The sequence below is a fragment of the Abramis brama genome, assembly GCF_963993115.1.
Source record: "Abramis brama genome assembly, chromosome: 16".
Lineage (NCBI taxonomy): Eukaryota > Metazoa > Chordata > Actinopteri > Cypriniformes > Leuciscidae > Abramis > Abramis brama.
The window spans coordinates 20,047,532-20,066,311 of record NC_139978.1 but is presented as its reverse complement, the minus strand read 5'-3'; the positions used below and the strand labels follow the sequence as shown (position 1 = coordinate 20,066,311).

At 35.4% G+C, this 18,780-nt stretch overlaps 1 protein-coding gene across 1 annotated transcript; it reads right to left on the bottom strand.

The window, feature by feature from the left end:
- Positions 1-12,438: 12,438 nt before the first annotated feature.
- vgll4l (vestigial like 4 like) lies at positions 12,439-18,214 on the bottom strand. The gene is made up of 5 exons (XM_084087208.1): positions 18,033-18,214; positions 15,693-15,816; positions 15,352-15,589; positions 13,932-14,004; positions 12,439-13,804 (listed from the first exon to the last, which is right to left on the bottom strand). The coding sequence occupies exons 1-5, from the start codon at positions 18,097-18,099 to the stop codon at positions 13,497-13,499; spliced, it is 810 nt and encodes a 269-aa protein (XP_083943334.1). The 5' UTR covers positions 18,100-18,214; the 3' UTR covers positions 12,439-13,496.
- Positions 18,215-18,780: the final 566 nt, after the last annotated feature.

Here is an 18,780-nt window from a genome sequence, read left to right as displayed (position 1 = left end):
AAGGCTGCATTTATTTGATCAAAAATACAGTAAAAACAGTAATATTGTGAAATATCATTACAATTTTAAACAACTGTTTTCTGTTTTAATTTTTTTTAATGTAATTTATTACATCATTACGTCAGTCTTCAGTGTCACATGATCCTTCAGAAATCATTCTAATATGCTGAAAACATTGATATTTCTCCTTATTATTATTATTATTATTATTAAAACATTGAAGAAACATTTCCTATTATTATCAAAGTTGAAAACAGCTGTGCAGCCTAATATGTATGTTGAAATAAAAATTTCATTTTTTTTTAAATAATATTCAATGTATATATGTATATACAGTATGTAAATCATATTAATATAATTTTTTTATGTAATATGTAATATATATATATATATATATATATATATATATATATTAGGATTATTTGATTTAAAAGTTCAAAAGAACAGCATTTATTTGAAACAATATTTTTGTAGCAATATAACAGTCTTTACATATAATTGTCACTTTTGATCAATTTAAGGCATCCTTGCTATAAAAATACTAATTTCTTTTCTTTCTTTTTTAAACTGAACCCATTTTTCTGAACAGTACTGTATGAATATGGATATAAGCATTATGTTTTCATGTGCATGTTGGTTCAATCACGGGGGAGTGAGGAATTTTCCCTACAGGATTTTTTGCTTCCACACAAACCCTGACCTCAGTCGTGACCACAGGCAGCTCCATGTGAAATACAGAAGAAGGTTCTGGATCAAGGCCAGACCAAAATTAAATAAGCCTGTTGTTGTATTTGTCTGAAATGGCAGGTTTTTCACTTTTCTTTGTAATTTAGAAACTGGCAGATGTTGCTTAACATCTAACCTACCGATTAGTCTTAATCAGCCTTGAGTTGACATTTTGAACTTACTCATTCGAAGCAGTTTTCAATCATAATATTTGCCTCTTGTTTAACAAAACAGATAACCTGCTCATTTTAACTCTCTCTGGGAACATACAGTAAAATGAAAAACAAAACAAAAATTCATCCTCTCAGGCACACAGTGGCAGCTCTGTTTTCTCCCTAACCGCTTGCATAAACCTGTATTTAAACTCGATGTGTAGGAAAACAGGAAAGGAATCTTCAGACTAAATAGTTGGGTTTTGCCATGTGTCTCACCCACATGTGTCTGCAGGCTGCTCAGACGCTCCACTAATAGGTTAGCACACTGACGCAGAGCAGGAAGACGCTAAAATAAGCTGTTTTCTTCCTGGCCTGTTGAACGCTCTGAACTGTGACATAGATCTCTGAAGCCCATGTCTGCTTTGCACCACACTACATAAATCCCAAGATAGGGATTTTTTTCACTCATAAAATAGATATGAGTGTATCACTACATGTGAATGTGCCACTACATGTAAACCACTGTGCTTTGGAATAAATGTACAGCTCAGTGAGGAGTCATGAATGCTGTGTGCTTTGAACCCTATACCAAAAGTTGGCAATAACATTTATTTTCAATTAAATGTAGGGATTTTTTTATTATTTTTTCATAAACACTTTTTGTTATTCTGGATTGAAACTTTTTTTTCACATCCTGATAGCAATAAATAATAGAAGGGGTCTAAATATTAAAACATGTATGTCGTCTGTGGAAGTCTAAGGACCAACAAATGTTCGTCCAATCATTGTATTCGGTCCGAATGCAATGATATATCTTACCTGCGTGTGTGTAGCTATTTCCCCCTCCGCGCACCACCATCACATGTCATCAGCGCGTTCCCTAAGGCTATGAAGAGTTTTCAGACAGTCACCGAGCGCCACAAACAAACAGCAGTCACCTTTTACAGTTCCTCAAGAACCAAAACAATGATTTTATGCTGAATTCACGGCAACCCGTGACGTTCTACCCCGGAGCTGTTTACATCTCAGTCTCACACTCTGATCTATGCGTTTGTCAACACTATCAACACCGAAATGAATCTGCAGCTATCAGGTGGTAAGAGCTCTGTAAGTTATTTACGTTCATTATTGTACGTTATGTGCTTTGAAACATGAGGTAGGCTAATTTAACGCCGTCTCATATGACGCTTTGCTGAATCTGCTCTCTGGTAGTGCGCGACCGGCACCTGCGCGTTCATGTGTTGTGGACGAGGCGTGGCTTGAAGAGCGCTCTGAGAGAGGGTGGGATCTAATGCTTTCAAAGCTACCCTACCTTTAAACTTAAACAGAAAAATAAAGTCAAATAAAAGGAAAAATCTAAATGTGAATATATAAATAACATAAACAAACATAGATTGGGAGGAGCTACACAATACATAATGGGAGGATGAAAACTTACAAACATCTAAGAGAACAAACAGTTTAATTGACATAGGCTACTATTGATCCAAGCATAAATATCATAATCTTTAAGAAATCAATGGACTAGAGATATTCTAATATAACTTGTTAATAATTTTTTTTTTTTTTTACAATATTTGTTTAAAACAAATTGTATTTACAATTTTACAAACAAATATAGAATTTTAGACAACCTCTCTGTAAATACCATGATACATGTTTGCAGATCAGTGTCTAATCATAGACTGAAAGTTTAAACATTTACTGATATATGTCTGTTAAAACGTTATGATCTCATGTATTTCTGAGGTAAAAACAAAATTTTAAACTTCTATAATCACCATCTATATTTCTCGATGTAGCCAATAATCATTCAATAATTTTACGTCCTGGTCGGGGCCTGCTTAAGCTTAAGTCCTAATATGTAATATGACATCCCTTTATATTTTTATTATGTGTTGAGGAAAAACACATGCAAAGTGATAAGTCTGTTGTACAGGAGGTTGGAATGTGACTCATGAAGCCTTATTATTATTGACATAATGCAACGGCCCAAAACGACAGTGATACACTGACTGAACAAATCACCACACCCAAAATAACCACCAATTACATGCAATTTTACAAAGCCTGCTACTGTAATTATAGAGATAAAGTGCACAATGGGTATCTAAAAACGAATGAGAAATGTTAAATATCACGTGAAAGGGTAAATACGAGATTATTTGAAATACGTTCCGCCTCTACTGAAAACATCACTTATGAAATAACAGATAATAACATGTGAACAGCTGTGGGAGACCTGAACTGTAAACACAAAGAGAAGAACTCCTTGGCTTCTATCTAAATCAATCTCCGCATTATAGGGTACAATGACAATTTACCCAGTACAGTGCAAGGTTTTGTTTATTTATGTACTTGGTGCTGTTTAGTTTAATTAAGTAGTCTTTTTTCATTTCACAATGACAACTAAATAGATGGTGTTAGTTGTTTTTTTCATATGTTCTTTTACCTTGACATCTTGTTAACATGAATCTGGAGACGCTCAATTAAGAAAGACCGAAACAGCCAGTTTTGCCTAGACATCATTTAATTAAAATAAGACAATAACAGTGAAAAGAACAGTGGGCAGATTTTTTTTCCCACACGTAAACAAGTCTATTTTAAAAATAGTTTATACAGGTTTGCAATCATAATCAAAGAACATATAGTGCTTGCCTGAGGCAAAGCAACCCAGTTCCCTAGAGTCTCTGCTGCCAACACCTCCCATACAACAAATCTATTCAGAAAGCTTTTCAAACATGGACCCAATGTATTTACACAGCAGAAGGACTGACATCATAAAAACATTTAAAATTATTTATTAAAAAACTGTAATTGGCTCAGTTTCACGTCATTTCATGTTCATAATTTCTCATACTGAAGGATAACCCTGCAATTTAAAACATCTGTTTAGCTCTCATACATTAAAGTGAGATACTACCAGAAGCTACCCAGCTAACGGAACATTCTCAGAACGTTAGCTAACGTTGTGGCAAGGTTCTCTCAAAGTTATGAAACGTTTTCTAGTAAAATTTAAATTTAAATTAAATTTTAAAGTTATCTGGTCTTTAATAATATTCTCAAAAAGTTAGCACAGAAACATTATTTATACATCATTTTATACAACGTTTTTACCTAAAAAGTTTAGCTGGATGTTCGACTAACATTTTTTAAATATTACTAAATGTTTCCGAATTTTTAGAGAACATAAACTTTTCCAATATGTTTACAAAATGATAAAATGGAATGATCCCTTAACATTCGCATAACAAAGAAAAAAAACTTTAAAATATATAGGCTACATATATATATCCCCTCTATACCCTTAAATAGGGCACTATTTTTGGGAACAGCCATTTCTAGTGGTGTCTGAAACCACATTGGATGTTATCGAGTGCACTCATTTAATCGCAATTGTGAGTGTACAATGTGTCTATGGCTGAGTCTGAAATTGCCCCCTAAACCCTCAATCACTATTCCCTATACGTTAGTCCACTAATACAATTTACTTGAAGGAGTGAATGAAAACAAGTGAGTGAATTCGGACAGCCGTTGAACGTACATCGGCTGAACACTTGTAATTGCAGTGCAATGTGGGATTGAATAAGTGCACTCAATAACGTTCACTATGGTTTCAGACATCACTACAAATAGGGCATTATTTGAAGGGGCATTTTCAGATTCAGCCTATGATACAATAGTGAAATATCAGGTAGCCTATATTTCTTTTTGATTAATTATGAAATTGTTTAATCATGGTTTATACATAGTTATTTCCATGACAGAGTTAAAGATAAATCTTTTCCTTTCTACTGCAGCTAACAGTTACTAAGTGTCAAATTATCTTTGAACAGCTAGCTCAAACTACGCAAAAGTGTCATAATTCGCTCACTCACACTCTCATTCACTCCATCAAGTGAACTATATAGTGGACTAATGAAGGGAATAGTGAATGAGGGTATAAGGGGCGATTTCGAACACAGATGACATTTTTACTTAATGGGAACGTTAGCAAAACCTCCATTGGATGTCAGCCACTGCCAGTTTAATGCAGTGCTTTGCTGGCTTTGGTTCTGCAAAAAGCAAATGACAGTTTACGTACTAAATCTTAAGTCATGATGGACTAATATCAGTTTACTGGTGACAAACATTTAGGCCTACTCATTGCTCATTTAATATGTGGATATTGCACACATTGCATATCCAAAATGGTGATGGTTTATAGGGTCATTCTTTGTGGATGCAGAACCGACAACTGTTGAGTTACTACACCAGGGCCCGTATCCCTAAAGATTCTGAGAATCCTCTCAGAGAGCTCCTAACTTAACCTAAAAATTCCTTGCCAGGAGTTTTAGCTTAGAAGTGATTCCAGAACATTTTCAGTGAACTCTGAGCAAGGAATGGATGGAAAATCCTATCTTAGTGAGGAGGTGTGGTTGACCCCGTTGCTAGGTATGAGTCATCATTTCAAAAGCCGTGATTGGTTGATCTTACACGTTTGATGAAAATGAACTTTTGGTGATAATGAGCAAAGGATGTACCCTCAAATCAATAAACATAATTATACACTCTAATCTTATGCAGACTGTAATTGTAAATAATATTTCACATTCAAGAAAATATCTGGAAAATGAATAGTAAGCTGTAGGGGTTATAGCCTAACATTAGAATCTAAAATATGTGAAAACTTAAGCTCATTAACACCCTGTTCAAATAATGATTTGTGTCTTATTTGCTCATATTAATATCCTAGCTGGCATATTTTGTACTTTCACTCCCATATGGACCCCATTGAAAACAAGATGGCCTATCTCAAGGGGCTGTCCTTAATGAAGTAGAAATTGCAACGTTACAACTCAGTGTGGTCTTAACGAGGGTAACACGGCTCAGCTTTTATCAATGTCTGTGATTGCTGGCTGGTCTATTTATGAAGGCTTGTTAACAAATATCCTACAAACACAGAAAATGGAGAAAAAAAGGAATCGCAAGCCGAACTGGACTGAGGAGCAAGGTTTGTTGAACTCCTAAGCCACTAAAAGTCCTCTTCCCTGCTCTTAGCAGATCTCGCCTTAGGAGCCCTTTTAAGCGCTAGGAATCTTGAGGAATAGCTTTTATATTAACTGGGATTTTCGTGTCACTTTTAGGGGAAATTCTAAGAAAACGTCATGACTCTGAGAATTTTCTTAGAATTTGGCCGCTAGGAGCCACTTTTTGCACAAAAATTCTTTAGGGATACGGGCCCAGGTCTTTAACCACTATGCCACTCAGTTGAAATAAAAAAACTAATTTCAACTATAACGCAGGAACACAAAGCAATTCAAATAATAGCCACTAGATGTCAGTAAAACTCAAATTCATAATAAATTATTTTAATTTTATGTTACTGCTATTTTTAAAGCAGAGGTGGGACAAGTGCCCCATAAGGTCAGTAACACCCAAAATCACCTACGTTGTGGGGATCAGCAACTGTCTGTATGAGGAGAATGAAATCTAAATATTAAAAAGGGTTTGTGTGAGGGTTAGGTTTATGGGTTATAGTGATAGAAATATAATTAGTTCAGTATGAAAACAACACATTGGAAAGCCCCCAACATGATAGAAAACAAATGTGTAGTGTTTGTTGATGATTTGTTCTAAATTTAGATGAACCTATTTCATCATCAAACCATTTATTGTGCACATAATATTTTTTTATATATTATTTATATTCAATTTTAAATATATTACATTTTAATGATGTTTTTAATATTAAATCTTACATAATCAATCAATAAAACAAAGGAGAAAAAAAGAGAAATGAAACTAGAGACTTTCATTTTATATTGTACATAATATCATATACTGATATTTACATAAATTTACATTGTTTTGCTATACAGGATCAGGTAATCCATCTTATTTTTTGTGCCGGTTTTTCAAAGCAAAATTGGATTGGATCACCCTGATCCAGATACACACTTTTTCAGATGAACAAATATGGATTATTGTGCTCTATGGAGCCCTTAAAGGGACATTGTGATGCAAAAAATATGAGATGAGGAAAAGAAAAGAAAAGCTTAATTGGTAGCCTAATGTCTAACTAATTTAATAATTTAACTGTTAAACTAATCAAGAGCAAAAAAAAGAAAAAAAAAGTTCATGTATATTAAATGAAACAAATATTGTATGAAGTTCTATATAAATATTTTATAGTTCTATTAAATTCTGTTCCTGAAATCCACCCTTCTGCTGGGATCGGTATAATACTGATTTTTTTGGATCAAAGGAATCCCAATCTTACTAAAAAGTTTTGAACAACATAAACTGATGATTTGATCTAAAGATAGGATTTTGTAGTCTAATCTGATTTCAAAATCCTTTTTTCTTTTAATTTTCAAGATTTGATCCAATCCGATCAGAATACCTTTGAACAACTGGGCCCTAGTTTCTATGCTCTCTGAACTTGATCCATATCTTTGTAATCTCCTTCAAATCCCATTAATTAAGAAACAAAATACATTAGGTTTCACTAATTCATGTGAAAATATTTTGTGAATTAGCAAAAAGGATGAACAAGCAAACCTTATAACCATTTCCACAGGGTTTTTTTTCTTTTTCTTTTTTTTTCTTTTTTTCTTTACAATATTTCCTCATTAGATTCTCAAAATAACTAACGGCATAGTAGTGATTATTTCCATGGTACAAAAAAAACAAACTAAACTGTAACAGTTAAACCTGATTCAACATGCAAATAAACCCCTTAAAAGTAGTTCCCAAGAAACATGTTGTCTATCAGTACATCTTTCCTCATTTTTTCCTCCATCTGTCGCTTCTTCGTCCACCCATTCCCTCCCTCCATTCCCTTGCCAAACAGGATCGGTAGGATCACTCAAAGCAATTTTCTCAGTAGTGAGGAATGTGTGCACATGTTGTGTGTGTGTGTGTGACCTAAAAGACTTGCTGTGGCCTGTATGGTAAGGCTTCTTCCCCCTTAAAAAAATCCCTGACTAAAGCCTCGGCTTGTGCTGCCCTGACTTAAATGCCTTTAGGGAAGAAAATGAAAAGAGTGCTGCAAAAACGAAAGGCAGCAAAATGACTATCCACCATCCTCCCCATAATGTGAGTAAATCGCACAGATGTTAGCCTCCCTGTTAATGCAGCCAAGCCTGAGGAGCAGGCAGAAGAGGTGCAGACAGTTGATGTGTCACAGACAGTGCTGGTGCTGACTTACCTGTCTGTCAGACCTGTAAAGGTGGGAATGTGAAGGTTTGGTTGAATATCCTTTTGAACTGTAATCCTACGGAAGTGAGTCAGACGCGAACACTTAATTACTGGAATAATGCAGGGAGTGCTCCACAACACATAAAGGTCGAGTCTGCATTCATCAGAAGGTCTTGACTATGAAGCTTCTTTTCCAAAAGTAAATAAAAACAGCCACGGACATGCTTGCATTCCTAAGTAAATTTGGACACACAAGTCTAATCAGTAACTGCAAGTCTCTTGTATGTTATGGTGTGCTCATTTACATTTCTGACTTTTTTGTCAGAATTGCGAGTTTATATATAGCCTACTTAACTATACTTTATATATTTATTAATTATACTTTATACCTCACAATTCGGAGAAGAAAAGCGAGACATGAACCTGCAATTCTGCAATCCTCAATTCTGAGTTTATATTTGTACTGTCTGCATAACTAAATAAAAATATCACTCTAGCAAGAGTGCTACACGGCTAACATGGGGGCCATACCATGATGATAGTTGAATAAACTCAGGGTTATGGTTTTGTATAGTTTTTAGTTTACAAAACAACGAGGGAAAAAAAAACTTTAATCCCGAGTTCATGGAGCGCATGCGCATGAAAGTGTGACATCAGTCGTGAACAGCCAATCACATGCCATGAAACGGAGACACTGCGATTCACAGAATTTCGCGAGAGAGTCAACGTGATTCAATTCTCTCTTCTGTTGAAGATTGAAGAATATGAATTAGGGGCCTATATAAATGCATGTACACAGCAAGAGGAAAATGTCTTGAATGTTATGAAGTTAGTTTATATAGCTAAAGAGATTTGTACATAAGCTCACATGTAGTCTTTTTTAAAGCATTATCTATTGACTCTAAAGCGCATTTATTTGACATATTAGCCACCTAAACCGGCTTCATGGTATAGGCCCCTGCTCCAGGGCAGGTTATGTTCAGGGTACGAGATTTCAAAACGAAATTGGACTAATCAGTTGTGAGCAAAGTGACATGTCTGACACAAAAAAGTCACTCCCTCAGTTTCTCTTGCTCCAAATTAAAGGTCACTACATATTAAAAATAAATAAATGTAATACAAAATTGTCTGTTATTCAAATGATTTTATATTATTTGTATAATTATTATTCCCATTATATTCCATTACACATGAGCAATTTTAGTTGAACAATTATTATTAAGCATTTAGCATAATAAATGACATTTAAGCAGATAAGATTTGGAATCGATAGTTAAAGCTTTAACAATTACTACATGTGAGGTTACATGTTCAAGCCTCTTTGATAAACTAGAACAGCTTGATAAACAAGAAGATAGTATATTGTGTAACTTACATTTTAGACAGAATATTAACAATTACTTTTGATCCATCATCGAAAAGAGTTTCAAACGAAGCCTCAGAAGCGTTGAACAACTCTGAGTATGTTTGAATGAATCGGTTGCATGAATGATTAAATGACTCACTCATAAAAATAGTCACTTGTAGCCATCTACTGGCATATCGAAGTAATGTGCAGAAAGAGTCACTGAAAAATCCCCAATCACCTACAGACTGACAGTCTGTCTGGAACAAACATGGACAGTTGGAGTGTAATAAATAGTGAAAAGTCCCTGTGTACCCATTTCACAGACTGTGATGATGACGTATTTAATAGTTATATTTTTTATAACATTCATGCACTTTTGTTCAGAATTTCACATGAAGATAATGAACATTACACAATTATGCACACAAAATTAAAACAAAAAATAAATGAAAGTGTCAGGGGTAATAATATAAAATCAGAATATGGCTGCAATCGGGTATAAAAATATCAAATAAATTCTTTGTAAAGCTCACAAACTTTTAAAGTGTTAAAAGTCTTTAGCTTTCTTATTCAAAGAATCTCTATACTGTCTATATGTACAGCCTTACTTCAGTCAACAAAACCATAAAGTTGTTGCTTGCATTTAAAGGGTCCATCCAATTAGAGGACCTGAACTAACTTTTGTATACAATTATTTTTTTGCATGGCAAAGGAAAATGTGAATTATTTTGTGCTATTTTAGTACTCTTGTTAAGGGTACCACCCTAGTCCTGAAATGAATACAAAATGTAAGGCAATGACTGATGTCAGACGGGATCTGTTTCAACACATGCATTGACATGGATAGGAGGGTGCGGCCTTTTAAAAATCTGCTTCTCTGAAAACCTCGTGAAAACATTTGATCCATTTTAAATGCTGATTCAAACGTGATTATTGTTGAAGGATGATATTCTGACTTCAGAGCCTCCCACACAGACCCCCTCCCTTTGATTTAAGTACACTCCACGACAAGCCACAGTATGTGTAGCCTGAGGGATGGGGCTCAATTACAGCAGAGCTGACATGCATGATAACACAGTGAAAATGACAGCATAAATGCATGTTTAGACCTTCTACTGCAGAAAGAGAATGGTGATGCCACTTACAGTGTTAAATATTAGCTTTATACATTTATTTAAAAATTAATCTTCCATTGGAGTCGATGAGTTATTTACAATATGAGTGAGTACTTTCACAAAAAAGAGGATTAATTCTCATTCACATGTATCCCTTGACTCATGGCACACTTCATGAGATTTGAACACTGCTGACAGTAAAATCACGTGAGTTTTAGAAGATATGACAATAATGTCTCACAATGTGTTTAGAAGTCTGCAATCAGAAGTATTGAAGATTTCAATATCAACTCAAACATTTCACATTTTTCCTCAAATTAATCCAAGACCACATTCTCTGAGCTACTGTATCTGCATTAATAGTAACAATGGAATATCATCTTGCTGTCTGTCAACTGTTCAGGTTTTTCAAGTTTCTATTTTTGTTTATTCTAATGGATTATATAGGAGCGACATCTGAGACAAAGTAGATGCTAAAATGAATCCTTAAGAATAATAAATAAATAAATAGTTCTTCTAGATAATGCTATACGTTCCATATGTTAACAAAACTATCAGTTAACATGAACTAGCAATGAAAAATAGCATTTATTAATCTTAATTAATGTTATTTCAAGATTTACTAATTAAAACAAACAAAACAAATCTGTTAATGGATCTATAACAGGAACTAAGAATGAACTTAAGTAGTTAACAATAATTGTATTAAATTGTATATTGTTAAATAATTAACAGTAACAAAGATAAATACTGTAACAAACATATTGCTTTGTGTTATTTAATGATAAACGTTGACTAATAGGACCATATTGCAAAGTGTTTCCCATGTTGCTAATGTTTGTATTTAGGTGGCATAAAATAATGCAAATGTATGAAGCAATCAAATCAAAGTAACATAATGTTAATAGTATTGTTAATCTAGCTTGGTTATATTTTGTGCAGATCTGCTCTGCTAGACAATGATGTCATCTATGCTAACTTTTCATGTGACTTAAAGTTGCCTTCAGGTTTCCACATTCCAGAAGGACATCATGTTACTGCAACACCTTGAGATCTGAGCCACTGAGCATGAGTCATTTTGTTCTCTGAGAAACACTAGACTCTCCCCTATGAGGCCAGTCAAGCCTGCAAAAGAGTGTGGAAGGCAGGGCTTTTGGCAACAAGACTTCTTACAGTACCTTTGTGCCAGAAAATCTTCATTCAAACCTGTTTCTCAGCTTCTTGAACCTGATCTTGTGATTGACAAGTTTTGCATCTGATCTAACTGGCAGTTGATGTTTTTTTTTTTAGCAAGCATGGAAAGTTGTTTTCCAACTGTTTCTTGTTTATCATAAACCATCTAAGAAGGTCAAATCTATTTGCAGTTTAACTGCTGCTGCAAGGTAAAGCTTATGTCTAACTTGAATCTGGCCTCTAAAATGATGACACAAGTGTTTTTATAATGTCCTGACTAATTGTACCCTCCCATAACGATCATTTACATAAAAACCAAAATATCGCTCTATTGATTTCCACTAGAAAAAATCAACTACTATATGACCTTTGCAAATGCTTTCCAAGCATTTAGCTATAAGACCTTAAAGATCTACTGATAACTGAATTTCAGCCTACATCATTAACCTGTTGTTCCTGAGCTTACAAAAGAAATATTCCAAGTAAAATGCACGTTGATTACTTAAGAAAATAGTTTGACCCATAACGTTTTCCGCTTGCAATTTTAAGGACGTAACTGTGTATTTTTGCTTGTTTTTAGCATATTTAAAGAGTTTAAATTATTTTCTGTGGAGTACTGTAATAGCAGTTTAATCATCATAAAGTGATTAAATTATGACAAGTGGCAGAGCAAGTTATTACTGGAAGTGTGATGAAAGAATATACTTTTCATAAGAATAATTTGCATACCGTTTAATTTGGGGTCGGTAAGATTTTTTAATGTTTGTGAATTAAGACTCTTATGCTCACCAAGGCTGCATTTATTGGATCAGAAATACAGTAAAAGTAATCATATTGTGAAATATTATTACACTTTAAAATATCGTTTTTTATTTTAAAATATTTAGTCTTCATTCTAATTTGCTGATTTGGTGCTCAAACATCATTCCTTATCATCGATGTTGAAAACAGTTGTGCTGGTTAGCCTAATATTTTTGTGGATACATTTATCAATATTCTTTGAATAGAAAGTTCAAAAGAACAGCATTTATTTGAAATATACATATGTCAAATTGAATGTTTCCTTGCTAAATTAAAGTTTAATTTCTTTAAAACTTTGACCCCAATTCTGATCATTCATTCACAACAAGAACGGGGATGTGCATTTCAGGATAGATTTTTACTAAATATTTTTTTACAAATATAAGTTAATTTTTATCATTAAAAAAAATCTACAATGAATGCATTTAAAAAATGTGTTTATTACAAATATATACAATAGTATAAAAGCTTGAAATTTACACAGGAATTGAAATGAACAGCAATAGCCCATATAGAGATGCCAAAAAGTTACCCACCTCTTTTCTCAAGCATTTGTTTTCTACTAAAACATGAAACTTTCTGACCTAGTAAGTTTTGGTCTGTTTTGCTCAGTGCTCCACAAGATCTTGGTACACCATCTAATATAAATATGCACATGTTATAAGAAGAAAGCTTCCAATAGACAATGAAATGTTGTTAGCAATAATCAGTGCAATCACAGTCAACAAATAAAAGCCAGTGGCACCCACAAAACCAATGACAAAGCCAACTCCAACAATGCTTAGCTACCATGAAATGATCCGAAAATGGTCAGACATTGAATATCTCCCTTTAAAAGACAATTTAACAATCCCTCATTTGCTCATCGAGTGTTAACAGCCATTGCAACACAATCGAACAGTCTCCCTTTGGCTTTTTACAGCAGAAACACATGGGCCTACACATGCATTTTAAGTCCGTTTTGTCATATGTACATCTCAATTTCTTTTTTCTTCTTCATTTCTCAGACCATAAGTTGGGTGTGGTTGTGGAAGGACTGACTGAATCTTTGCGGGCCCTTTTGGGACTCCGGCAGTTGCCGGGTGAGTGGATGAAGGTTGGACTGCTGGGTGGAGATGAAGAAGACGAAGAAGAGGATGAATGGCAGGAGGAGGATGAAGCTTTGAGCTGGAGCCATTTATCACCCAGCGCTTTGGCAAAGTGGTCATCCACAGACACGCTGATGGAGGCGGCTCTGTGGTAGTTCATCCCGAGACTCCTCTGGAAATGCTCTTCAACATGATCATAACTGTGCTGGGTAACAACTGTAGAGACATAGTGGAGATGAAATCAGACGATGATGATGCTCAAAAACTATTCATGCTGATGAATAATATCTGCACGGACATGTTAAAGGAAGCATGCCAAGCTTATTTGCATCTCTTTACGTACCAGTGGAGTGATCGCAGTCTTTTTTGGTTGACCTTGTTGCAGAGGAAACGCAAGTGATGACAGATGGCCGTATCTGGAAAAAAAGACAGCAAAGGTCAGCAAATCCTTGTAGCCACACAGTTTTTCACCCATCTATAACAGAGCTTTCGGAATAGCTAATGACTAAAACTGATGGAAACTGGGAAACTAAAAGGGAAAGATGGACAGTTATGTTGGTGGTTGGTGGTTCTATACTGTTTCTCCTTCAGCCCTAATGCCACTAGCAGGTCAACAACAGCACTGGTGTGTTGAGACTTGTTGACAACATTCCTCCACCCATTGCTCACATTTTCTCCCTGAATCCGGCTGGATTGCATATCTGAAACAGGCAGAGGCCTGTCCGCACTCTAAAGAGCCACTCTCTCAGGAACACAAAAGTGCCTTCCTGCATTCTGTTGTGTCTCATAGACAGTGAGTGAGGATGAACAGACTGCGGTGGCCTCAGGATAGACTCTAAGGTAGATGGTATAATGCACAGAGTGTGTTAAGTCAGCGGGTGCTGCTGAAGGAGTCAAGGCTCAACAGTAAGGACTGCCAGATGGCCCGGGGCCAGCGTGAAAGACACTCGGGACAGTTGACGGAACTGTCACTTGCCCGGTTGGGCCAGTGCTGCATCTTCATGAAAGCTGAAGATTTGCGCCTTGCCAACTTAAATATTTAACCGAAAGTAGACACGAAAGTACCCGCGTCTCGCCGCATATTTACTGGACGCGAGTACTCTTTCTCGTCTTCCTGAGCTTGAACGCACATATTCCCACAAAATATTGTAGAGTATCATCGTAATCATAGTCGGTTATGTCTTAAGTGAACATGAACATGTGAGAAATAAAATGAATGTGTAACCATGCAGCTTCATGTTTTAAAAAGGGTTCATCTATATTTATACAGTGAAGACTATAAACTGTGATATTTTACATTTGATTACTATTACTGTACCTGAATATCTAGTTTAGACCTACATGAACAACCTGAAATTTTTATTTTATTTATTTTGCATATGTTTGTTTTGTTGTATTTATTTGTGCTATTGCTCATAATTTGATTCTTTGTTCATATTTTATTACTGACTGACTTTAACAATATTTAAAATTTATATGAGTAAGGCTAGTAGTTTGTATTGTCATAACCTTATTTATTAAGGTTACATGGATCAAAAACAACTAAAACAATAACTAGGCCTATTTAATTCATATATTTATTACTTTTATTGGTGGGGCCACTGGCCCGACCGTCGATTTAAATATATTATGTTTATGAGTTAAATATATATTTTTAAAATATGATATTTTTAATAAATAGTAACATTTTAGTGTTGTTTTCAAATAAACATTATATTTTGATGTAAAACATGCCATAATCATTTAACAGTAGTATTAATCACCTGTATTTGTTTGACTGTTGTGGCTTTGTTTTGGCTTTCTACTTTCTCTGGTTCTGGGCGTGGTTTCTTGATTAGGGCTAGAGGCTCGTCCATGACTGGGGTGGAGTACACTGGGCTGGGGATCAGGTGAGTGGGGCTGGCCGTTGGGCTCCATGTAGATGTGGGGCTTTCAGGAATACTGAACCCAGATGATCTGCGGGTACCGTTGGCCAGGCTGTTTCTAATGGCCCTCCCTCTCCTGAAACAGAAAGTTCAAAAATAAATGACAAAACTAACTCCTCTTCAGTCCCTCTTATTCTACTGGTTATTGCTTCCATGTTGGAAGGTACATGGTTCATTACCTCTCCTCAAGTGTCCGTCCTCTCTCTGAACTGATTTTGTGCTTCATCGGATGTGCAGGGCGCATCCGCACCCTGTCGCTCGTCATGTGGCGAAATCTGTCTTCACTTCTTAGATTGGGCTGTCCTGTGAAAAGATGAACACAGGCCCGTGTGACTTCAGTTATGATAAATGACATCGCTGCAGGGTGCTCACACGGTCATTGCCAGTCACAGATTCGCTTACTTGTGAAAAGGTGTGTCAAACAAGTAAACAACTGACTCTTAATCCTTGGAATTGCATCACTGCGTGTGTATCTTAATTGTGGGAAAAAACGTTGTTGGGCCACCGTTAAATGTAAACTCCGTTAAGTGGCAGAGCAAGATCAACTGGCTCTGTGAGTATTACTGTAGAACTACCCAGCTGATTCACCACTAACGGTAAATGTCATTCAAATGTTGGAAAACATTCAAGCCAAAAAAAAAAAAAAAAAAACACATCAGTGAACAAATTAATATCTTACTGGCTTGTTGTTCAAACTGCTTTGAGGTGCAAAACAGGCTTTGTAGGTTAAAGCATGTGGCTCACAGAATGTTTACCCAACATAACGATAGTAACAGACTAATCCAAACTGAAATACACATCACCTTTCACATGCTAATATCATCAACAGTGTCATGTAAAGGTATTGTCATTAAAAACACAGAATCTGCAACATGCTACAACTGATAATGGTTTAGTTTTATGTTTAGTTAATGGTTAAACTTTATAGTCTCAAAATTATAAGTTTTGCTGGGTTCAAATTTTTTGTTTATTAAATGCTAAACAGTGAAACAACCTAAGACAATACTTTTCAATCGCAAAAACAGATAGTCTACACTGAAAGTATGGAATGTGTGCATGTATGCCTTTTTACATCTCCAGACAAAAAATAAATATATAAATAAATAAAAACAAATCCTAGTTAAACAAATCCAAAATAAATTACAATGCATAATAAAATAAAAAAATCCCTCACTTTTTAAATTTCCCTCAATTTTTTTGATTTACAAAGTTTTGAAGTCTTGTTTTTAACCAGGTTAAGTTAAGTATACCTGCCCATAGCATTGTATGGAACATGCTAACATTGCCTTTGAACCAGCTTTTGACCATTGATATTGGCTTTCACAACATCCTCTTGTTCCACTCCAGATTATGGTTAGAGATTTTGTGCAACCTGTGACTTAAAGTAACTCTAATTAATGATTACCACAATCAGTTAAGATTTTATACTCGAATGTTTGCTAAGACAATCATTTGACTCTTAACTTGCTAAATATTTTAGGAAGTAGTAAAAACAAGATCATGGGCTGTGGATATCAAATCAACCACATTAGACCAAGTCGGGACCTGTGTTGATTTGGTTGGTGATTAACATCTGAGGTATTTTACCACTGCATGAATAAAGTTTAGCGTTATGCGCTATCAGACTTCAAGCGGATAAAGTTTACTAAATGCTCAAATGGCTTGGGTGATGAGGGGGCATTGTTGGCAGAACCCTCTTTCACTTACACACACTCAAAAAATCTCCTGAGCAGTGGACTGTGACAAGGCAGGTTGACTTTGCATGACAGTGGATGGGGGATTGGGTGTAAACCACACCTTAAACCTTGACTGATGACTGATTTTTAGTGCCTCAGGGAGGGATATTTTTCTTGGGGAGATTAAAGACAAAATAACAGACCCACATCCCTTTCTCATCTCTTTCATTTGCAGCCTAAAACACACATCAAGCAATGTCTTCATCTCGACTCTTCTCAACTAACCTTCAAAATAACAGAGCATCATAACTTTTCTCAATAGTTAAAGGGGTTTTCCAGCCTCTTTTCTTATTTGAAACCTTCTGAAAATGCATATGTGAATTTTTTTAATGCATTTATATATTTAAATATGAGCTACATGAATAAATATGTATAATATCACCAAAGAATATACACTCTTAAAAAAAATAAAGGTTCTTTTTTCCATGAAGAACCTTTAACATCATGGAACCTTTCCATTGCAAAAAAGTTTTTTTAATAGTGAAAAAAAGGTTCTTTCGATCATTAAAATGTTCTTTACACTAAGAAAATCTATGGTTCTTTTTAGAGCTGTTCACTGAAAGGTACTCTTGCGAAACAAAAATGGTGCTTCTATGGCATCACTGTGAAAAAACCCTTTTGTAACCTTTATTTTTGAGAGTGCACATTAAAATGGCCAGACAGTTCAAGATAATAAATTCCAGTTGTACAGTACATTTTCTTTCGGATACTGATTACTATTGTTTTAATGCAGATAACATGCAGACATCATGTAATTCTTAAGAGATAAAATGTGATAATTACCCTCTAAGATGTACACTTTGAAGCCACTGCTCATCCTGGTAATGTAGTGGAAATTAGTGACCGCCATTCCTTATCTTCAGTGTTTTCTAGCCGTGCAATGCTCCTTAACGAGTTTAGTTTTGAGCGCCAGAATCGTTCCTCACTGAACTTTGAATTGTCACTGAGCTCCAGTGATCTGTGCTTTCCATGAACATGCCTCTCTGCCTTCTTATTGGCTGGTTGAAGGCCAACCCCCTCCCTCTGCCTTTGTCTGCATGACCTACCACCACAGGTGCCTTATGGGAGGAGACAAACCAAAAGCTCTGAATTGCCGGCTGTCTATCACCCCCACCCCACCATACCACCCCCACCATGGGCTAAAACTGAGCTGAAATCAAATTGCAAGTACAAATTAATAAAAAATTAATATTTTACATTAGTTTAACATAATTTATGGTGAAAGAAGACAACAATATTGGTTAAAAAAAAAATTAATCTAAGCTGGCATGAGTGTTCAGATTTCATAAAGATGTGTATCACAGAGATGTGGTTAAACTGAATTACTCCAGCCAGACAGGCAGGACACTCGAAATAAAAGAATCAGGTCGTAATTTGTTCCGATCTCCTCTCCATGTATCAACACGCCAGTGCAGCCGGGCAGAGAGGATGAATGGTTTCCTTGTTACCATCACTGTTCTTGAGAAACACATTTCCTGCTGTTATAAACCTAAAATTTATACTATGCGCATATAAGCTACTTTATTAGACT